Here is a 23,862-nt window from a genome sequence, read left to right as displayed (position 1 = left end):
GGGCTGTGTCTTTAGGATGGGCACAAACCCTCCAGGGTGATCAACTTCACAACTCTCCTCATTGCAAACCGGGCTCTCTCAGTGTCCTAGTCAAAATTTTCATTGTATCATGCTGTCGGGTGTGTGACTCTTTCCAAGCCAGTAAGCTTTACCTGGGCTTTCTTCAAGTAGAAAGCATTCAGTGCAATCTTCAGCATTCCAGATTCCCAGAAGTGTGGCTCTGGAGCCTGCCACCCTGGAGAAAGCCACCAGGGCTGCAATAATTCCGTATCGTCCTGGGTCTGTGGAGCAGTGCATGAGCTCCCAATGCTCTAAGGCTCTGCAGCCCTAGGCTTTGAAGGGAGTGATTTCTCAGTGTTCTTAAACGTCTTTCTGATGGCACTTGTACCTGTGAGGGTTCTGGAGAGAAAGAGTAGTAGACTTCTACTTTATTGCAATTCAGGATGCGGGGCACGAGAGGATTCCCTCTTTCCTCCAAAGGAATAAGCTTTTGGCCTGCACACATCCCTGAGCAGCAAAGTGTCTTTGCCTTCAGTCAGATGTATAGGACCGTTTTCTGCCCCATGGCCCGGAAGCCAAAGGCCTTGGCTTTCATGATCAACGGTCTAGGGAAACATGCAAAATGTCCATGTCTGTCCCCACCTCTGCCCCCGACAGCCAATTACCCTCTGCAGCCCGCATTACCAAATGCCATGCCCTTTGCTCGCTCCTGCCCCATCTTTCTCATGAACATTCAGTAGAGGTTCCCAGAAAGGTGCTTGCTCGTGAGCACACTTTCCAATGAGAGGGATTCTGATCTGTTCTGTTTCTCTAAGGTGTCAGGTGAAATATTTCCAAGAAGTTCCTACGGTTCTAGAATGGTAGGAATCTGTTGCTTTGGTGTTTGTTTGTTGGTTGGTTTTTTCATATCCATCTGCCTATGGATAAGGAAAAGAGAACGGTTGTAATTCTCATAGACTCCTTTCTGGTTGTGTCATAAATGACTTCACATCTTTCCCTGTTCTAAGAGACACTCAGCTTGATTTCTTCTGTTTTCATTTCAGCACCGACTGAGCAAAGGCCTGGAGTGCAGGAGTGCTACCACGGTAATGGACAGAGTTATCGAGGCACATACTTCAAGACTGTCACAGGAAGAACCTGCCAAGCTTGGTCATCTATGACACCACACTCACATAGTCGGACCCCAGAAAACTACCCAAATGGGTATGTCTTTGTTCTTTACCGTAAGAGAAGAAAGGGCCAACTGAAGATTCTGTTGGAAGAGACATGCTTCAAGATGAGTTCTCCGAACTCAACTTGTGTCAGATGCAGTTGGTGTAGCAAAATGTCTCAGGATGATTGCCTTAGAGCTAAGGGTCTGAGAGAAGAGAAATGTGAAGCTGCCTCTCCTTCCTCGTAGTTTTCTGGAGCAGAAGGGAAATCTGGAGGCGAGGACATCACATTAAGAAAACAGTCAGAATGACAAATGACCAAACACTTAGATTAGCCTTCCACAACACCTACCAAGGGTCAATGAAGACTTTCCAATTGGAATTGTGTTATTCTGACTACCAGTTCCTGAAGGGAAGGTTGTGTATGCCTTTTCTGTCTGGGCATATGAGGAAAGAATGTGTGCATATTTATGGAGAGGTGAATCTATCTCTTTCTAGATCTACATATATTCCAATGGGTAGAAAAACACTCGGTCCTAAGTACCAGTGGCCTGAAGGGATATGGGTTCCCAGGGAGAGAAAAGCAAAGGCAAAAAGGCAGATGAGAGTCAGCAAAGAGAGGGATGCTGAAAAGTAAAAGGGATGTGTAGATGGACAGAACCCCAGTCTGACTGCACTCTGGCCAATTTTTTTGGCCATAAGTGACTAGCAAAGACCTGGAAAAACCATTTCTACATGTTGGACAACAGCTGGTAGAGGACCTAGAGCATTGAGAGAGGGGCAGTGTTGAGCTCAACTCCATAGATGCCTTGGCTTTCTTCCTGGTTACCCTTCCTGCACTGCAGAGCAAGGTGGTGGAAACCAAGCAAACTGTAGCCATCTGTCTGAACGGTGGAGAGGGATTGGAGTTTGTGATGACTCTGGTAGTTGAAATTTTCTAGGTCTGCTACAAATAAGGACTGGTTTGTGGAGGAAAGGAGCTCTACAAATATGCATAGAAGTCTCCTCCAGTCCTTGGCTAAACATGACACTGCATGTGCACAGAAAATGGTTCCACAAGAACGTATGGCAAAGAACATTTCCTTAGAAAGAGCATCTGGAAGAGAACAGCAAGCTCAATAAAGAAGACAGAGATCACATAGCACTCTGGGATATTGGAGTTCTTACCAGCTAGACGAGAGAGTCCTCACAGAACACACTGCCAATTCAGTGGAGACCCCAGAACAGCCATAGTTTAAAAGTAGAATTAGCCTATTACTAGAATAAAGGCAGCTGCAGACTAACCCTTGCACAGCTGAAAAGCAAGTGTCCAAGCATGAAATCGGGTTCCAAGTCAATGAAGTGCCTGTGAGAGGAAATCTCAACTCTCTTTAGAAGTAAACAACGAAGTCCACTGGCTGAGCTATGCGGTATCCCCAGAGTGAGTCCTAAATTTAAAATGTGACTACATGTAGAAAAAGCATGTCGTGCGATCCATGACCAGGAAATAAATCAGGCAATACAAACGGGCGCGGGAATGACAGAAATGATTAGAATGGCATGAAAATTTGACATATCACTATGATAACTATTTCAAGTATTTACAAAAAGGTGAATATGGAACAAAACAAATAAAATATCAAAAGAAAGTAACAGTATAGAATAGCCAAATAAAATTAAAGACCTAATATAAAAAGCTATGTCTTCAATGAAAAAATTACTGGATGGCCGCCTGATCAATGTAGACGTTTCCGAAGAAGAAAGTAACCAAAAATCAATTCTACAGAACCAACTACACGCATACACACACACACAACACACCCATACACACACACTCAAATACTCACAAGTTCACACACACACACACACACACACACACACACACACAACCCTCAAGAAATAGTGGAATAAAAAATCAACTGAAGCTCACAGACATGTTGCAAAATAGGAAAAGATTTCCTGCATGTGGGAAGCAAGTCACAGAAAAGAGAAAGGGAGATAGGGACAGAAACAAATACCGGAATCAAGGCTGGCCGAGAACTTTTCAATTATGAAGAATGTTAACAAAATCTCAAAAACAGGAAACTCAATGTATCAAATAGGGATTTCGAAAAAAAGAAAAAATCCAGTATGATGCAGTTTTGTATTTCACAGTTTGACGTTAAGAAGACGAAGGTATAATAAGAAGAAACTTCTTATGAGAAACCGGGGAAAAACAAGCTGTTTCTTGCTAAGAGAACAGTGATACAAATTGCTAATGCATTCTCGTCAAAAACACTGGAAGCCAGGTACCGGGAATGTTATTAATGTGGTAAACGGGAACAAGAAGAGATCAACCAAGAATGCTAAATAGCAGTAAAATGCCTTGAAGATCATCCATGTTGCATAAATGTATACCGTGCACTGTCCCCAAAAAGAAAGCGGAAACTGTAAGAATTTGGAATCAGCAGGCTGATGTAACAAGAGAGGTGACCTGAAGGAATGAGGTAGAAGAAGAATAGCACAAGAAGGGAACTTTGTGCAGCCCACGTAATGAAGAACCCAGCAGTTGGCAAATGTACATGTAAATGCAAAATATTTTCTTGACCAAATTTCTATATATTTTTAAATGAGAGTTGACTACTTGAAGCAAAATGATAGCAATATGTTTAATTTTTGCACCTGTAGAAGTAAGAATTTGAACACTTAGCATAAATCATGTAGGGAATAATTGGAAGTGTGCCATTGAAACTTTCTTACCTCATGCACGATGGTATGTAATATTAATGAAAGGTTACTGTGTGGTTTAAAAGGGATATTGCAAATCGTAGAGTAATCGCAAAGTGTTGAACGCTGAGGTGTATTGCATAGTAAGAATATTCCATGTATTCAAAAGAGAGAAGCCAAGGAAGAAAGAAATTTGTCACGAGCTCGGGTTCTTAGTACATCCCGTTGCTCATTGAACCAGCTTCCTGGAATGGAGGGTCTGGGGTTGAGACTAGGACACAAGTGTAGAGTCTCTAGAGAGAGAGTGTTGCATCCCCATGGCCCATGATACACTTCCCATTTTCTCAGGCAGCCACAGGTCATGAATGTGAGGCCACTGAGAGGTTGGAGGAACGTTCTTGGGAGGCATAAGGAAGAGCGAAAGCTTCAAGATCCCCACAGCCCAAACTCCTCAACTGCTTTGCCTCCTAATTCATTGTTCTCTGAATCCTCCATAGCTGTCTGACATCTTCAGATCTCATAGTGTACCCCGCCGTCTTCCTTTATGCCGTGGGTCCCACTGTTCTTTCAACTCATCCCCCTTTCCCTCAGTTCCAGAGTGGCTGCAGCCAGCAGAGGATAGACTGAGAGCAGGAGAGAAGGTCCTGCTCAGGAACACATTCCAGAGATACTGCATCCTGCCTGGGAGCAAGTTTTCTAGGGCAGCTTTGAGAAGTCTTGCAGAAACTTGACCCATGTGATATGGGAATGACAGACAGTAATACTATTTGCACAATGCTTTTCCATGGGAAAGGTAGAGCCTTTTCGCTAGGTTTTGAGTACAGGAGTGTGAAGGTTGACCTGGAAAGCTTATCCTCCTGGATGCCAAGTATTCTCTGAAGAACTACATGTTAGTTGCAACTCGCACATTAGCATATGAAGTCCTACGGAGAGAGATACGGAGAGGTAGACAGATAGAGATACATTTGTATGTGAATAAACAATTCCACAATACAGACATCAAAATCTATACCAGTTATTCCAGAGAGATGGATTGGGCAGAAGGCAGAGGGAGAATACTCTGATCATTTTTTGGCCACATGTATGTACTATCTCAGTGTGTCTAAGAAGCATTTGCTGCTTTAGAGGTTTTTTTTTTTTAATAGAATAATCTATTAATTATGAGAACTGTGCAGAGAGGATTGGTGATTGAGAGCCATTTGTGCTTGTGGCAATCATATGGTACTTTTAATGGGAATATTAGAAAGGCACCGGTAATGACCTTGTTGCAGCACCAAAGAGAGGGTGTGGGGAGCCCCTGCATATTGTCCCACCTCTTGTGACGTGTATCGTTTTGGAATTTCCAGTGGCTTGATCAGGAACTACTGCAGGAATCCAGATCCTGTGGCAGCCCCTTATTGTTATACGACGGATCCCAATGTCAGGTGGGAGTACTGCAACCTGACACGATGCTCAGACGCAGAAGGGACTGCCGTCGCGCCTCCGACTGCTACCCCGCTTCCAAGCCTAGAGGCTCCTTCCGAACAAGGTAAGGAGCCTGTGGCCAGACATCTACACGCTTGGACGCTGGGATGAAAAGCCATGGAAATTCCCACTGATGCAGCAGGCTTCGATGGTACACGGATGCTCGAGCATTGATTGAGTTCTGCCATGTAGCAGGAAGCCTCCGTGCACTCTCTGGGGGAGCCAGCGGAGTGATTTCTGGCGCAACGTGGTTGGGCTGTGTCTTTAGGATGGGCACAAACCCTCCAGGGTGATCAACTTCACAACTCTCCTCATTGCAAACCGGGCTCTCTCAGTGTCCTAGTCAAAATTTTCATTGTATCATGCTGTCGGGTGTGTGACTCTTTCCAAGCCAGTAAGCTTTACCTGGGCTTTCTTCAAGTAGAAAGCATTCAGTGCAATCTTCAGCATTCCAGATTCCCAGAAGTGTGGCTCTGGAGCCTGCCACCCTGGAGAAAGCCACCAGGGCTGCAATAATTCCGTATCGTCCTGGGTCTGTGGAGCAGTGCATGAGCTCCCAATGCTCTAAGCCTCTGCAGCCCTAGGCTTTGAAGGGAGTGATTTCTCAGTGTTCTTAAACGTCTTTCTGATGGCACTTGTACCTGTGAGGGTTCTGGAGAGAAAGAGTAGTAGACTTCTACTTTATTGCAATTCAGGATGCGGGGCACGAGAGGATTCCCTCTTTCCTCCAAAGGAATAAGCTTTTGGCCTGCACACATCCCTGAGCAGCAAAGTGTCTTTGCCTTCAGTCAGATGTATAGGACCGTTTTCTGCCCCATGGCCCGGAAGCCAAAGGCCTTGGCTTTCATGATCAACGGTCTAGGGAAACATGCAAAATGTCCATGTCTGTCCCCACCTCTGCCCCCGACAGCCAATTACCCTCTGCAGCCCGCATTACCAAATGCCATGCCCTTTGCTCGCTCCTGCCCCATCTTTCTCATGAACATTCAGTAGAGGTTCCCAGAAAGGTGCTTGCTCGTGAGCACACTTTCCAATGAGAGGGATTCTGATCTGTTCTGTTTCTCTAAGGTGTCAGGTGAAATATTTCCAAGAACTTCCTACGGTTCTAGAATGGTAGGAATCTGTTGCTTTGGTGTTTGTTTGTTGGTTGGTTTTTTCATATCCATCTGCCTATGGATAAGGAAAAGAGAACGGTTGTAATTCTCATAGACTCCTTTCTGGTTGTGTCATAAATGACTTCACATCTTTCCCTGTTCTAAGAGACAGTCAGCTTGATTTCTTCTGTTTTCATTTCAGCACCGACTGAGCAAAGGCCTGGAGTGCAGGAGTGCTACCACGGTAATGGACAGAGTTATCGAGGCACATACTTCAAGACTGTCACAGGAAGAACCTGCCAAGCTTGGTCATCTATGACACCACACTCACATAGTCGGACCCCAGAAAACTACCCAAATGGGTATGTCTTTGTTCTTTACCGTAAGAGAAGAAAGGGCCAACTGAAGATTCTGTTGGAAGAGACATGCTTCAAGATGAGTTCTCCGAACTCAACTTGTGTCAGATGCAGTTGGTGTAGCAAAATGTCTCAGGATGATTGCCTTAGAGCTAAGGGTCTGAGAGAAGAGAAATGTGAAGCTGCCTCTCCTTCCTCGTAGTTTTCTGGAGCAGAAGGGAAATCTGGAGGCGAGGACATCACATTAAGAAAACAGTCAGAATGACAAATGACCAAACACTTAGATTAGCCTTCCACAACACCTACCAAGGGTCAATGAAGACTTTCCAATTGGAATTGTGTTATTCTGACTACCAGTTCCTGAAGGGAAGGTTGTGTATGCCTTTTCTGTCTGGGCATATGAGGAAAGAATGTGTGCATATTTATGGAGAGGTGAATCTATCTCTTTCTAGATCTACATATATTCCAATGGGTAGAAAAACACTCGGTCCTAAGTACCAGTGGCCTGAAGGGATATGGGTTCCCAGGGAGAGAAAAGCAAAGGCAAAAAGGCAGATGAGAGTCAGCAAAGAGAGGGATGCTGAAAAGTAAAAGGGATGTGTAGATGGACAGAACCCCAGTCTGACTGCACTCTGGCCAATTTTTTTGGCCATAAGTGACTAGCAAAGACCTGGAAAAACCATTTCTACATGTTGGACAACAGCTGGTAGAGGACCTAGAGCATTGAGAGAGGGGCAGTGTTGAGCTCAACTCCATAGATGCCTTGGCTTTCTTCCTGGTTACCCTTCCTGCACTGCAGAGCAAGGTGGTGGAAACCAAGCAAACTGTAGCCATCTGTCTGAACGGTGGAGAGGGATTGGAGTTTGTGATGACTCTGGTAGTTGAAATTTTCTAGGTCTGCTACAAATAAGGACTGGTTTGTGGAGGAAAGGAGCTCTACAAATATGCATAGAAGTCTCCTCCAGTCCTTGGCTAAACATGACACTGCATGTGCACAGAAAATGGTTCCACAAGAACGTATGGCAAAGAACATTTCCTTAGAAAGAGCATCTGCAAGAGAAGAGCAAGCTCAATAAAGAAGACAGAGATCACATAGCACTCTGGGATATTGGAGTTCTTACCAGCTAGACGAGAGAGTCCTCACAGAACACACTGCCAATTCAGTGGAGACCCCAGAACAGCCATAGTTTAAAAGTAGAATTAGCCTATTACTAGAATAAAGGCAGCTGCAGACTAACCCTTGCACAGCTGAAAAGCAAGTGTCCAAGCATGAAATCGGGTTCCAAGTCAATGAAGTGCCTGTGAGAGGAAATCTCAACTCTCTTTAGAAGTAAACAACGAAGTCCACTGGCTGAGCTATGCGGTATCCCCAGAGTGAGTCCTAAATTTAAAATGTGACTACATGTAGAAAAAGCATGTCGTGCGATCCATGACCAGGAAATAAATCAGGCAATACAAACGGGCGCGGGAATGACAGAAATGATTAGAATGGCATGAAAATTTGACATATCACTATGATAACTATTTCAAGTATTTACAAAAAGGTGAATATGGAACAAAACAAATAAAATATCAAAAGAAAGTAACAGTATAGAATAGCCAAATAAAATTAAAGACCTAATATAAAAAGCTATGTCTTCAATGAAAAAATTACTGGATGGCCGCCTGATCAATGTAGACGTTTCCGAAGAAGAAAGTAACCAAAAATCAATTCTACAGAACCAACTACACGCATACACACACACACAACACACCCATACACACACACTCAAATACTCACAAGTTCACACACACACACACACACACACACACACACAACCCTCAAGAAATAGTGGAATAAAAAATCAACTGAAGCTCACAGACATGTTGCAAAATAGGAAAAGATTTCCTGCATGTGGGAAGCAAGTCACAGAAAAGAGAAAGGGAGATAGGGACAGAAACAAATACCGGAATCAAGGCTGGCCGAGAACTTTTCAATTATGAAGAATGTTAACAAAATCTCAAAAACAGGAAACTCAATGTATCAAATAGGGATTTCGAAAAAAAGAAAAAGTCCAGTATGATGCAGTTTTGTATTTCACAGTTTGACGTTAAGAAGACGAAGGTATAATAAGAAGAAACTTCTTATGAGAAACCGGGGAAAAACAAGCTGTTTCTTGCTAAGAGAACAGTGATACAAATTGCTAATGCATTCTCGTCAAAAACACTGGAAGCCAGGTACCGGGAATGTTATTAATGTGGTAAACGGGAACAAGAAGAGATCAACCAAGAATGCTAAATAGCAGTAAAATGCCTTGAAGATCATCCATGTTGCATAAATGTATACCGTGCACTGTCCCCAAAAAGAAAGCGGAAACTGTAAGAATTTGGAATCAGCAGGCTGATGTAACAAGAGAGGTGACCTGAAGGAATGAGGTAGAAGAAGAATAGCACAAGAAGGGAACTTTGTGCAGCCCACGTAATGAAGAACCCAGCAGTTGGCAAATGTACATGTAAATGCAAAATATTTTCTTGACCAAATTTCTATATATTTTTAAATGAGAGTTGACTACTTGAAGCAAAATGATAGCAATATGTTTAATTTTTGCACCTGTAGAAGTAAGAATTTGAACACTTAGCATAAATCATGTAGGGAATAATTGGAAGTGTGCCATTGAAACTTTCTTACCTCATGCACGATGGTATGTAATATTAATGAAAGGTTACTGTGTGGTTTAAAAGGGATATTGCAAATCGTAGAGTAATCGCAAAGTGTTGAACGCTGAGGTGTATTGCATAGTAAGAATATTCCATGTATTCAAAAGAGAGAAGCCAAGGAAGAAAGAAATTTGTCACGAGCTCGGGTTCTTAGTACATCCCGTTGCTCATTGAACCAGCTTCCTGGAATGGAGGGTCTGGGGTTGAGACTAGGACACAAGTGTAGAGTCTCTAGAGAGAGAGTGTTGCATCCCCATGGCCCATGATACACTTCCCATTTTCTCAGGCAGCCACAGGTCATGAATGTGAGGCCACTGAGAGGTTGGAGGAACGTTCTTGGGAGGCATAAGGAAGAGCGAAAGCTTCAAGATCCCCACAGCCCAAACTCCTCAACTGCTTTGCCTCCTAATTCATTGTTCTCTGAATCCTCCATAGCTGTCTGACATCTTCAGATCTCATAGTGTACCCCGCCGTCTTCCTTTATGCCGTGGGTCCCACTGTTCTTTCAACTCATCCCCCTTTCCCTCAGTTCCAGAGTGGCTGCAGCCAGCAGAGGATAGACTGAGAGCAGGAGAGAAGGTCCTGCTCAGGAACACATTCCAGAGATACTGCATCCTGCCTGGGAGCAAGTTTTCTAGGGCAGCTTTGAGAAGTCTTGCAGAAACTTGACCCATGTGATATGGGAATGACAGACAGTAATACTATTTGCGCAATGCTTTTCCATGGGAAAGGTAGAGCCTTTTCGCTAGGTTTTGAGTACAGGAGTGTGAAGGTTGACCTGGAAAGCTTATCCTCCTGGATGCCAAGTATTCTCTGAAGAACTACATGTTAGTTGCAACTCGCACATTAGCATATGAAGTCCTACGGAGAGAGATACGGAGAGGTAGACAGATAGAGATACATTTGTATGTGAATAAACAATTCCACAATACAGACATCAAAATCTATACCAGTTATTCCAGAGAGATGGATTGGGCAGAAGGCAGAGGGAGAATACTCTGATCATTTTTTGGCCACATGTATGTACTATCTCAGTGTGTCTAAGAAGCATTTGCTGCTTTAGAGGTTTTTTTTTTTTAACAGAATAATCTATTAATTATGAGAACTGTGCAGAGAGGATTGGTGATTGAGAGCCATTTGTGCTTGTGGCAATCATATGGTACTTTTAATGGGAATATTAGAAAGGCACCGGTAATGACCTTGTTGCAGCACCAAAGAGAGGGTGTGGGGAGCCCCTGCATATTGTCCCACCTCTTGTGACGTGTATCGTTTTGGAATTTCCAGTGGCTTGATCAGGAACTACTGCAGGAATCCAGATCCTGTGGCAGCCCCTTATTGTTATACGACGGATCCCAATGTCAGGTGGGAGTACTGCAACCTGACACGATGCTCAGACGCAGAAGGGACTGCCATCGCACCTCCGACTGCTACCCCGCTTCCAAGCCTAGAGGCTCCTTCCGAACAAGGTAAGGAGCCTGTGGCCAGACATCTACACGCTTGGACGCTGGGATGAAAAGCCATGGAAATTCCCACTGATGCAGCAGGCTTCGATGGTACACGGATGCTCGAGCATTGATTGAGTTCTGCCATGTAGCAGGAAGCCTCCGTGCACTCTCTGGGGGAGCCAGCGGAGTGATTTCTGGCGCAACGTGGTTGGGCTGTGTCTTTAGGATGGGCACAAACCCTCCAGGGTGATCAACTTCACAACTCTCCTCATTGCAAACCGGGCTCTCTCAGTGTCCTAGTCAAAATTTTCATTGTATCATGCTGTCGGGTGTGTGACTCTTTCCAAGCCAGTAAGCTTTACCTGGGCTTTCTTCAAGTAGAAAGCATTCAGTGCAATCTTCAGCATTCCAGATTCCCAGAAGTGTGGCTCTGGAGCCTGCCACCCTGGAGAAAGCCACCAGGGCTGCAGTAATTCCGTATCGTCCTGGGTCTGTGGAGCAGTGCATGAGCTCCCAATGCTCTAAGGCTCTGCAGCCCTAGGCTTTGAAGGGAGTGATTTCTCAGTGTTCTTAAACGTCTTTCTGATGGCACTTGTACCTGTGAGGATTCTGGAGAGAAAGAGTAGTAGACTTCTACTTTATTGCAATTCAGGATGCGGGGCACGAGAGGATTCCCTCTTTCCTCCAAAGGAATAAGCTTTTGGCCTGCACACATCCCTGAGCAGCAAAGTGTCTTTGCCTTCAGTCAGATGTATAGGACCGTTTTCTGCCCCATGGCCCGGAAGCCAAAGGCCTTGGCTTTCATGATCAACGGTCTAGGGAAACATGCAAAATGTCCATGTCTGTCCCCACCTCTGCCCCCGACAGCCAATTACCCTCTGCAGCCCGCATTACCAAATGCCATGCCCTTTGCTTGCTCCTGCCCCATCTTTCTCATGAACATTCAGTAGAGGTTCCCAGAAAGGTGCTTGCTCGTGAGCACACTTTCCAATGAGAGGGATTCTGATCTGTTCTGTTTCTCTAAGGTGTCAGGTGAAATATTTCCAAGAACTTCCTACGGTTCTAGAATGGTAGGAATCTGTTGCTTTGGTGTTTGTTTGTTGGTTGGTTTTTTCATATCCATCTGCCTATGGATAAGGAAAAGAGAACGGTTGTAATTCTCATAGACTCCTTTCTGGTTGTGTCATAAATGACTTCACATCTTTCCCTGTTCTAAGAGACACTCATCATGATTTCTTCTGTTTTCATTTCAGCACCGACTGAGCAAAGGCCTGGAGTGCAGGAGTGCTACCACGGTAATGGACAGAGTTATCGAGGCACATACTTCAAGACTGTCACAGGAAGAACCTGCCAAGCTTGGTCATCTATGACACCACACTCACATAGTCGGACCCCAGAAAACTACCCAAATGGGTATGTCTTTGTTCTTTACCGTAAGAGAAGAAAGGGCCAACTGAAGATTCTGTTGGAAGAGACATGCTTCAAGATGAGTTCTCCGAACTCAACTTGTGTCAGATGCAGTTGGTGTAGCAAAATGTCTCAGGATGATTGCCTTAGAGCTAAGGGTCTGAGAGAAGAGAAATGTGAAGCTGCCTCTCCTTCCTCGTAGTTTTCTGGAGCAGAAGGGAAATCTGGAGGTGAGGACATCACATTAAGAAAACAGTCAGAATGACAAATGACCAAACACTTAGATTAGCCTTCCACAACACCTACCAAGGGTCAATGAAGACTTTCCAATTGGAATTGTGTTATTCTGACTACCAGTTCCTGAAGGGAAGGTTGTGTATGCCTTTTCTGTCTGGGCATATGAGGAAAGAATGTGTGCATATTTATGGAGAGGTGAATCTATCTCTTTCTAGATCTACATATATTCCAATGGGTAGAAAAACACTCGGTCCTAAGTACCAGTGGCCTGAAGGGATATGGGTTCCCAGGGAGAGAAAAGCAAAGGCAAAAAGGCAGATGAGAGTCAGCAAAGAGAGGGATGCTGAAAAGTAAAAGGGATGTGTAGATGGACAGAACCCCAGTCTGACTGCACTCTGGCCAATTTTTTTGGCCATAAGTGACTAGCAAAGACCTGGAAAAACCATTTCTACATGTTGGACAACAGCTGGTAGAGGACCTAGAGCATTGAGAGAGGGGCAGTGTTGAGCTCAACTCCATAGATGCCTTGGCTTTCTTCCTGGTTACCCTTCCTGCACTGCAGAGCAAGGTGGTGGAAACCAAGCAAACTGTAGCCATCTGTCTGAACGGTGGAGAGGGATTGGAGTTTGTGATGACTCTGGTAGTTGAAATTTTCTAGGTCTGCTACAAATAAGGACTGGTTTGTGGAGGAAAGGAGCTCTACAAATATGCATAGAAGTCTCCTCCAGTCCTTGGCTAAACATGACACTGCATGTGCACAGAAAATGGTTCCACAAGAACGTATGGCAAAGAACATTTCCTTAGAAAGAGCATCTGCAAGAGAAGAGCAAGCTCAATAAAGAAGACAGAGATCACATAGCACTCTGGGATATTGGAGTTCTTACCAGCTAGACGAGAGAGTCCTCACAGAACACACTGCCAATTCAGTGGAGACCCCAGAACAGCCATAGTTTAAAAGTAGAATTAGCCTATTACTAGAATAAAGGCAGCTGCAGACTAACCCTTGCACAGCTGAAAAGCAAGTGTCCAAGCATGAAATCGGGTTCCAAGTCAATGAAGTGCCTGTGAGAGGAAATCTCAACTCTCTTTAGAAGTAAACAACGAAGTCCACTGGCTGAGCTATGCGGTATCCCCAGAGTGAGTCCTAAATTTAAAATGTGACTACATGTAGAAAAAGCATGTCGTGCGATCCATGACCAGGAAATAAATCAGGCAATACAAACGGGCGCGGGAATGACAGAAATGATTAGAATGGCATGAAAATTTGACATATCACTATGATAACTATTTCAAGTATTTACAAAAAGGTGAATATGGAACAAAACAAATAAAATATCAAAAGAAAGTAACAGTATAGAATAGCCAAATAAAATTAAAGACCTAATATAAAAAGCTATGTCTTCAATGAAAAAATTACTGGATGGCCGCCTGATCAATGTAGACGTTTCCGAAGAAGAAAGTAACCAAAAATCAATTCTACAGAACCAACTACACGCATACACACACACACAACACACCCATACACACACACTCAAATACTCACAAGTTCACACACACACACACACACACACACACAACCCTCAAGAAATAGTGGAATAAAAAATCAACTGAAGCTCACAGACATGTTGCAAAATAGGAAAAGATTTCCTGCATGTGGGAAGCAAGTCACAGAAAAGAGAAAGGGAGATAGGGACAGAAACAAATACCGGAATCAAGGCTGGCCGAGAACTTTTCAATTATGAAGAATGTTAACAAAATCTCAAAAACAGGAAACTCAATGTATCAAATAGGGATTTCGAAAAAAAGAAAAAATCCAGTATGATGCAGTTTTGTATTTCACAGTTTGACGTTAAGAAGACGAAGGTATAATAAGAAGAAACTTCTTATGAGAAACCGGGGAAAAACAAGCTGTTTCTTGCTAAGAGAACAGTGATACAAATTGCTAATGCATTCTCGTCAAAAACACTGGAAGCCAGGTACCGGGAATGTTATTAATGTGGTAAACGGGAACAAGAAGAGATCAACCAAGAATGCTAAATAGCAGTAAAATGCCTTGAAGATCATCCATGTTGCATAAATGTATACCGTGCACTGTCCCCAAAAAGAAAGCGGAAACTGTAAGAATTTGGAATCAGCAGGCTGATGTAACAAGAGAGGTGACCTGAAGGAATGAGGTAGAAGAAGAATAGCACAAGAAGGGAACTTTGTGCAGCCCACGTAATGAAGAACCCAGCAGTTGGCAAATGTACATGTAAATGCAAAATATTTTCTTGACCAAATTTCTATATATTTTTAAATGAGAGTTGACTACTTGAAGCAAAATGATAGCAATATGTTTAATTTTTGCACCTGTAGAAGTAAGAATTTGAACACTTAGCATAAATCATGTAGGGAATAATTGGAAGTGTGCCATTGAAACTTTCTTACCTCATGCACGATGGTATGTAATATTAATGAAAGGTGACTGTGTGGTTTAAAAGGGATATTGCAAATCGTAGAGTAATCGCAAAGTGTTGAACGCTGAGGTGTATTGCATAGTAAGAATATTCCATGTATTCAAAAGAGAGAAGCCAAGGAAGAAAGAAATTTGTCACGAGCTCGGGTTCTTAGTACATCCCGTTGCTCATTGAACCAGCTTCCTGGAATGGAGGGTCTGGGGTTGAGACTAGGACACAAGTGTAGAGTCTCTAGAGAGAGAGTGTTGCATCCCCATGGCCCATGATACACTTCCCATTTTCTCAGGCAGCCACAGGTCATGAATGTGAGGCCACTGAGAGGTTGGAGGAACGTTCTTGGGAGGCATAAGGAAGAGCGAAAGCTTCAAGATCCCCACAGCCCAAACTCCTCAACTGCTTTGCCTCCTAATTCATTGTTCTCTGAATCCTCCATAGCTGTCTGACATCTTCAGATCTCATAGTGTACCCCGCCGTCTTCCTTTATGCCGTGGGTCCCACTGTTCTTTCAACTCATCCCCCTTTCCCTCAGTTCCAGAGTGGCTGCAGCCAGCAGAGGATAGACTGAGAGCAGGAGAGAAGGTCCTGCTCAGGAACACATTCCAGAGATACTGCATCCTGCCTGGGAGCAAGTTTTCTAGGGCAGCTTTGAGAAGTCTTGCAGAAACTTGACCCATGTGATATGGGAATGACAGACAGTAATACTATTTGCGCAATGCTTTTCCATGGGAAAGGTAGAGCCTTTTCGCTAGGTTTTGAGTACAGGAGTGTGAAGGTTGACCTGGAAAGCTTATCCTCCTGGATGCCAAGTATTCTCTGAAGAACTACATGTTAGTTGCAACTCGCACATTAGCATATGAAGTCCTACGGAGAGAGATACGGAGAGGTAGACAGATAGAGATACATTTGTATGTGAATAAACAATTCCACAATACAGACATCAAAATCTATACCAGTTATTCCAGAGAGATGGATTGGGCAGAAGGCAGAGGGAGAATACTCTGATCATTTTTTGGCCACATGTATGTACTATCTCAGTGTGTCTAAGAAGCATTTGCTGCTTTAGAGGTTTTTTTTTTTTAATAGAATAATCTATTAATTATGAGAACTGTGCAGAGAGGATTGGTGATTGAGAGCCATTTGTGCTTGTGGCAATCATATGGTACTTTTAATGGGAATATTAGAAAGGCACCGGTAATGACCTTGTTGCAGCACCAAGGAGAGGGTGTGGGGAGCCCCTGCATATTGTCCCACCTCTTGTGACGTGTATCGTTTTGGAATTTCCAGTGGCTTGATCAGGAACTACTGCAGGAATCCAGATCCTGTGGCAGCCCCTTATTGTTATACGACGGATCCCAATGTCAGGTGGGAGTACTGCAACCTGACACGATGCTCAGACGCAGAAGGGACTGCCGTCGCGCCTCCGACTGCTACCCCGCTTCCAAGCCTAGAGGCTCCTTCCGAACAAGGTAAGGAGCCTGTGGCCAGACATCTACACGCTTGGACGCTGGGATGAAAAGCCATGGAAATTCCCACTGATGCAGCAGGCTTCGATGGTACACGGATGCTCGAGCATTGATTGAGTTCTGCCATGTAGCAGGAAGCCTCCGTGCACTCTCTGGGGGAGCCAGCGGAGTGATTTCTGGCGCAACGTGGTTGGGCTGTGTCTTTAGGATGGGCACAAACCCTCCAGGGTGATCAACTTCACAACTCTCCTCATTGCAAACCGGGCTCTCTCAGTGTCCTAGTCAAAATTTTCATTGTATCATGCTGTCGGGTGTGTGACTCTTTCCAAGCCAGTAAGCTTTACCTGGGCTTTCTTCAAGTAGAAAGCATTCAGTGCAATCTTCAGCATTCCAGATTCCCAGAAGTGTGGCTCTGGAGCCTGCCACCCTGGAGAAAGCCACCAGGGCTGCAGTAATTCCGTATCGTCCTGGGTCTGTGGAGCAGTGCATGAGCTCCCAATGCTCTAAGGCTCTGCAGCCCTAGGCTTTGAAGGGAGTGATTTCTCAGTGTTCTTAAACGTCTTTCTGATGGCACTTGTACCTGTGAGGGTTCTGGAGAGAAAGAGTAGTAGACTTCTACTTTATTGCAATTCAGGATGCGGGGCACGAGAGGATTCCCTCTTTCCTCCAAAGGAATAAGCTTTTGGCCTGCACACATCCCTGAGCAGCAAAGTGTCTTTGCCTTCAGTCAGATGTATAGGACCGTTTTCTGCCCCATGGCCCGGAAGCCAAAGGCCTTGGCTTTCATGATCAACGGTCTAGGGAAACATGCAAAATGTCCATGTCTGTCCCCACCTCTGCCCCCGACAGCCAATTACCCTCTGCAGCCCGCATTACCAAATGCCATGCCCTTTGCTCGCTCCTGCCCCATCTTTCTCATGAACATTCAGTAGAGGTTCCCAGAAAGGTGCTTGCTCGTGAGCACACTTTCCAATGAGAGGGATTCTGATCTGTTCTGTTTCTCTAAGGTGTCAGGTGAAATATTTCCAAGAACTTCCTACGGTTCTAGAATGGTAGGAATCTGTTGCTTTGGTGTTTGTTTGTTGGTTGGTTTTTTCATATCCATCTGCCTATGGATAAGGAAAAGAGAACGGTTGTAATTCTCATAGACTCCTTTCTGGTTGTGTCATAAATGACTTCACATCTTTCCCTGTTCTAAGAGACACTCATCATGATTTCTTCTGTTTTCATTTCAGCACCGACTGAGCAAAGGCCTGGAGTGCAGGAGTGCTACCACGGTAATGGACAGAGTTATCGAGGCACATACTTCAAGACTGTCACAGGAAGAACCTGCCAAGCTTGGTCATCTATGACACCACACTCACATAGTCGGACCCCAGAAAACTACCCAAATGGGTATGTCTTTGTTCTTTACCGTAAGAGAAGAAAGGGCCAACTGAAGATTCTGTTGGAAGAGACATGCTTCAAGATGAGTTCTCCGAACTCAACTTGTGTCAGATGCAGTTGGTGTAGCAAAATGTCTCAGGATGATTGCCTTAGAGCTAAGGGTCTGAGAGAAGAGAAATGTGAAGCTGCCTCTCCTTCCTCGTAGTTTTCTGGAGCAGAAGGGAAATCTGGAGGTGAGGACATCACATTAAGAAAACAGTCAGAATGACAAATGACCAAACACTTAGATTAGCCTTCCACAACACCTACCAAGGGTCAATGAAGACTTTCCAATTGGAATTGTGTTATTCTGACTACCAGTTCCTGAAGGGAAGGTTGTGTATGCCTTTTCTGTCTGGGCATATGAGGAAAGAATGTGTGCATATTTATGGAGAGGTGAATCTATCTCTTTCTAGATCTACATATATTCCAATGGGTAGAAAAACACTCGGTCCTAAGTACCAGTGGCCTGAAGGGATATGGGTTCCCAGGGAGAGAAAAGCAAAGGCAAAAAGGCAGATGAGAGTCAGCAAAGAGAGGGATGCTGAAAAGTAAAAGGGATGTGTAGATGGACAGAACCCCAGTCTGACTGCACTCTGGCCAATTTTTTTGGCCATAAGTGACTAGCAAAGACCTGGAAAAACCATTTCTACATGTTGGACAACAGCTGGTAGAGGACCTAGAGCATTGAGAGAGGGGCAGTGTTGAGCTCAACTCCATAGATGCCTTGGCTTTCTTCCTGGTTACCCTTCCTGCACTGCAGAGCAAGGTGGTGGAAACCAAGCAAACTGTAGCCATCTGTCTGAACGGTGGAGAGGGATTGGAGTTTGTGATGACTCTGGTAGTTGAAATTTTCTAGGTCTGCTACAAATAAGGACTGGTTTGTGGAGGAAAGGAGCTCTACAAATATGCATAGAAGTCTCCTCCAGTCCTTGGCTAAACATGACACTGCATGTGCACAGAAAATGGTTCCACAAGAACGTATGGCAAAGAACATTTCCTTAGAAAGAGCATCTGCAAGAGAAGAGCAAGCTCAATAAAGAAGACAGAGATCACATAGCACTCTGGGATATTGGAGTTCTTACCAGCTAGACGAGAGAGTCCTCACAGAACACACTGCCAATTCAGTGGAGACCCCAGAACAGCCATAGTTTAAAAGTAGAATTAGCCTATTACTAGAATAAAGGCAGCTGCAGACTAACCCTTGCACAGCTGAAAAGCAAGTGTCCAAGCATGAAATCGGGTTCCAAGTCAATGAAGTGCCTGTGAGAGGAAATCTCAACTCTCTTTAGAAGTAAACAACGAAGTCCACTGGCTGAGCTATGCGGTATCCCCAGAGTGAGTCCTAAATTTAAAATGTGACTACATGTAGAAAAAGCATGTCGTGCGATCCATGACCAGGAAATAAATCAGGCAATACAAACGGGCGCGGGAATGACAGAAATGATTAGAATGGCATGAAAATTTGACATATCACTATGATAACTATTTCAAGTATTTACAAAAAGGTGAATATGGAACAAAACAAATAAAATATCAAAAGAAAGTAACAGTATAGAATAGCCAAATAAAATTAAAGACCTAATATAAAAAGCTATGTCTTCAATGAAAAAATTACTGGATGGCCGCCTGATCAATGTAGACGTTTCCGAAGAAGAAAGTAACCAAAAATCAATTCTACAGAACCAACTACACGCATACACACACACACAACACACCCATACACACACACTCAAATACTCACAAGTTCACACACACACACACACACACACACACACACAACCCTCAAGAAATAGTGGAATAAAAAATCAACTGAAGCTCACAGACATGTTGCAAAATAGGAAAAGATTTCCTGCATGTGGGAAGCAAGTCACAGAAAAGAGAAAGGGAGATAGGGACAGAAACAAATACCGGAATCAAGGCTGGCCGAGAACTTTTCAATTATGAAGAATGTTAACAAAATCTCAAAAACAGGAAACTCAATGTATCAAATAGGGATTTCGAAAAAAAGAAAAAATCCAGTATGATGCAGTTTTGTATTTCACAGTTTGACGTTAAGAAGACGAAGGTATAATAAGAAGAAACTTCTTATGAGAAACCGGGGAAAAACAAGCTGTTTCTTGCTAAGAGAACAGTGATACAAATTGCTAATGCATTCTCGTCAAAAACACTGGAAGCCAGGTACCGGGAATGTTATTAATGTGGTAAACGGGAACAAGAAGAGATCAACCAAGAATGCTAAATAGCAGTAAAATGCCTTGAAGATCATCCATGTTGCATAAATGTATACCGTGCACTGTCCCCAAAAAGAAAGCGGAAACTGTAAGAATTTGGAATCAGCAGGCTGATGTAACAAGAGAGGTGACCTGAAGGAATGAGGTAGAAGAAGAATAGCACAAGAAGGGAACTTTGTGCAGCCCACGTAATGAAGAACCCAGCAGTTGGCAAATGTACATGTAAATGCAAAATATTTTCTTGACCAAATTTCTATATATTTTTAAATGAGAGTTGACTACTTGAAGCAAAATGATAGCAATATGTTTAATTTTTGCACCTGTAGAAGTAAGAATTTGAACACTTAGCATAAATCATGTAGGGAATAATTGGAAGTGTGCCATTGAAACTTTCTTACCTCATGCACGATGGTATGTAATATTAATGAAAGGTGACTGTGTGGTTTAAAAGGGATATTGCAAATCGTAGAGTAATCGCAAAGTGTTGAACGCTGAGGTGTATTGCATAGTAAGAATATTCCATGTATTCAAAAGAGAGAAGCCAAGGAAGAAATAAATTTGTCACGAGCTCGGGTTCTTAGTACATCCCGTTGCTCATTGAACCAGCTTCCTGGAATGGAGGGTCTGGGGTTGAGACTAGGACACAAGTATAGAGTCTCTAGAGAGAGAGTGTTGCATCCCCATGGCCCATGATACACTTCCCACTTTCTCAGGCAGCCACAGGTCATGAATGTGAGGCCACTGAGAGGTTGGAGGAACGTTCTTGGGAGGCATAAGGAAGAGCGAAAGCTTCAAGATCCCCACAGCCCAAACTCCTCAACTGCTTTGCCTCCTAATTCATTGTTCTCTGAATCCTCCATAGCTCTCTGACATCTTCAGATCTCATAGTGTACCCCGCCGTCTTCCTTTATGCCGTGGGTCCCACTGTTCTTTCAACTCATCCCCCTTTCCCTGAGTTCCAGAGTGGCTGCAGCCAGCAGAGGATAGACTGAGAGCAGGAGAGAAGGTCCTGCTCAGGAACACATTCCAGAGATACTGCATCCTGCCTGGGAGCAAGTTTTCTAGGGCAGCTTTGAGAAGTCTTGCAGAAACTTGACCCATGTGATATGGGAATGACAGACAGCAATACTATTTGCACAATGCTTTTCCATGGGAAAGGTAGAGCCTTTTCGCTAGGTTTTGAGTACAGGAGTGTGAAGGTTGACCTGGAAAGCTTATCCTCCTGGATGCCAAGTATTCTCTGAAGAACTACATGTTAGTTGCAACTCGCACATTAGCATATGAAGTCCTACGGAGAGAGATACGGAGAGGTAGACAGATAGAGATACATTTGTATGTGAATAAACAATTCCACAATACAGACATCAAAATCTATACCAGTTATTCCAGAGAGATGGATTGGGCAGAAGGCAGAGGGAGAATACTCTGATCATTTTTTGGCCACATGTATGTACTATCTCAGTGTGTCTAAGAAGCATTTGCTGCTTTAGAGGTTTTTTTTTTTTAATAGAATAATCTATTAATTATGAGAACTGTGCAGAGAGGATTGGTGATTGAGAGCCATTTGTGCTTGTGGCAATCATATGGTACTTTTAATGGGAATATTAGAAAGGCACCGGTAATGACCTTGTTGCAGCACCAAGGAGAGGGTGTGGGGAGCCCCTGCGTATTGTCCCACCTCTTGTGACGTGTATCGTTTTGGAATTTCCAGTGGCTTGATCAGGAACTACTGCAGGAATCCAGATCCTGTGGCAGCCCCTTATTGTTATACGACGGATCCCAATGTCAGGTGGGAGTACTGCAACCTGACACGATGCTCAGACGCAGAAGGGACTGCCGTCGCGCCTCCGACTGCTACCCCGCTTCCAAGCCTAGAGGCTCCTTCCGAACAAGGTAAGGAGCCTGTGGCCAGACATCTACACGCTTGGACGCTGGGATGAAAAGCCATGGAAATTCCCACTGATGCAGCAGGCTTCGATGGTACACGGATGCTCGAGCATTGATTGAGTTCTGCCATGTAGCAGGAAGCCTCCGTGCACTCTCTGGGGGAGCCAGCGGAGTGATTTCTGGCGCAACGTGGTTGGGCTGTGTCTTTAGGATGGGCACAAACCCTCCAGGGTGATCAACTTCACAACTCTCCTCATTGCAAACCGGGCTCTCTCAGTGTCCTAGTCAAAATTTTCATTGTATCATGCTGTCGGGTGTGTGACTCTTTCCAAGCCAGTAAGCTTTACCTGGGCTTTCTTCAAGTAGAAAGCATTCAGTGCAATCTTCAGCATTCCAGATTCCCAGAAGTGTGGCTCTGGAGCCTGCCACCCTGGAGAAAGCCACCAGGGCTGCAATAATTCCGCATCGTCCTGGGTCTGTGGAGCAGTGCATGAGCTCCGAATGCTCTAAGGCTCTGCAGCCCTAGGCTTTGAAGGGAGTGATTTCTCAGTGTTCTTAAACGTCTTTCTGATGGCACTTGTACCTGTGAGGGTTCTGGAGAGAAAGAGTAGTAGACTTCTACTTTATTGCAATTCAGGATGCGGGGCACGAGAGGATTCCCTCTTTCCTCCAAAGGAATAAGCTTTTGGCCTGCACACATCCCTGAGCAGCAAAGTGTCTTTGCCTTCAGTCAGATGTATAGGACCGTTTTCTGCCCCATGGCCCGGAAGCCAAAGGCCTTGGCTTTCATGATCAACGGTCTAGGGAAACATGCAAAATGTCCATGTCTGTCCCCACCTCTGCCCCCGACAGCCAATTACCCTCTGCAGCCCGCATTACCAAATGCCATGCCCTTTGCTCGCTCCTGCCCCATCTTTCTCATGAACATTCAGTAGAGGTTCCCAGAAAGGTGCTTGCTCGTGAGCACACTTTCCAATGAGAGGGATTCTGATCTGTTCTGTTTCTCTAAGGTGTCAGGTGAAATATTTCCAAGAACTTCCTACGGTTCTAGAATGGTAGGAATCTGTTGCTTTGGTGTTTGTTTGTTGGTTGGTTTTTTCATATCCATCTGCCTATGGATAAGGAAAAGAGAACGGTTGTAATTCTCATAGACTCCTTTCTGGTTGTGTCATAAATGACTTCACATCTTTCCCTGTTCTAAGAGACACTCATCATGATTTCTTCTGTTTTCATTTCAGCACCGACTGAGCAAAGGCCTGGAGTGCAGGAGTGCTACCACGGTAATGGACAGAGTTATCGAGGCACATACTTCAAGACTGTCACAGGAAGAACCTGCCAAGCTTGGTCATCTATGACACCACACTCACATAGTCGGACCCCAGAAAACTACCCAAATGGGTATGTCTTTGTTCTTTACCGTAAGAGAAGAAAGGGCCAACTGAAGATTCTGTTGGAAGAGACATGCTTCAAGATGAGTTCTCCGAACTCAACTTGTGTCAGATGCAGTTGGTGTAGCAAAATGTCTCAGGATGATTGCCTTAGAGCTAAGGGTCTGAGAGAAGAGAAATGTGAAGCTGCCTCTCCTTCCTCGTAGTTTTCTGGAGCAAAAGGGAAATCTGGAGGCGAGGACATCACATTAAGAAAACAGTCAGAATGACAAATGACCAAACACTTAGATTAGCCTTCCACAACACCTACCAAGGGTCAATGAAGACTTTCCAATTGGAATTGTGTTATTCTGACTACCAGTTCCTGAAGGGAAGGTTGTGTATGCCTTTTCTGTCTGGGCATATGAGGAAAGAATGTGTGCATATTTATGGAGAGGTGAATCTATCTCTTTCTAGATCTACATATATTCCAA

The 23,862-nt window shown here is 44.2% G+C and overlaps 1 protein-coding gene across 1 annotated transcript in view; it reads left to right on the top strand.

Moving 5' to 3' along the window:
- The window catches only part of LPA (lipoprotein(a)), a 261,628-nt gene that overhangs the window by 132,744 nt on the left and 105,022 nt on the right, over positions 1-23,862 (top strand). The window contains 9 exon segments of the mRNA XM_063725300.1: positions 1,044-1,203; positions 5,183-5,364; positions 6,597-6,756; positions 10,732-10,913; positions 12,146-12,305; positions 16,277-16,458; positions 17,691-17,850; positions 21,826-22,007; positions 23,240-23,399. Of these exon segments, the coding sequence (XP_063581370.1) occupies positions 1,044-1,203; positions 5,183-5,364; positions 6,597-6,756; positions 10,732-10,913; positions 12,146-12,305; positions 16,277-16,458; positions 17,691-17,850; positions 21,826-22,007; positions 23,240-23,399 (1,528 nt within the window).

This window comes from Pongo abelii, chromosome 5 (assembly GCF_028885655.2).
Source record: "Pongo abelii isolate AG06213 chromosome 5, NHGRI_mPonAbe1-v2.0_pri, whole genome shotgun sequence".
In the NCBI taxonomy this organism is placed as follows: Eukaryota; Metazoa; Chordata; class Mammalia; order Primates; family Hominidae; genus Pongo; species Pongo abelii.
This window is presented reverse-complemented; position numbering and strand designations above follow the sequence as displayed.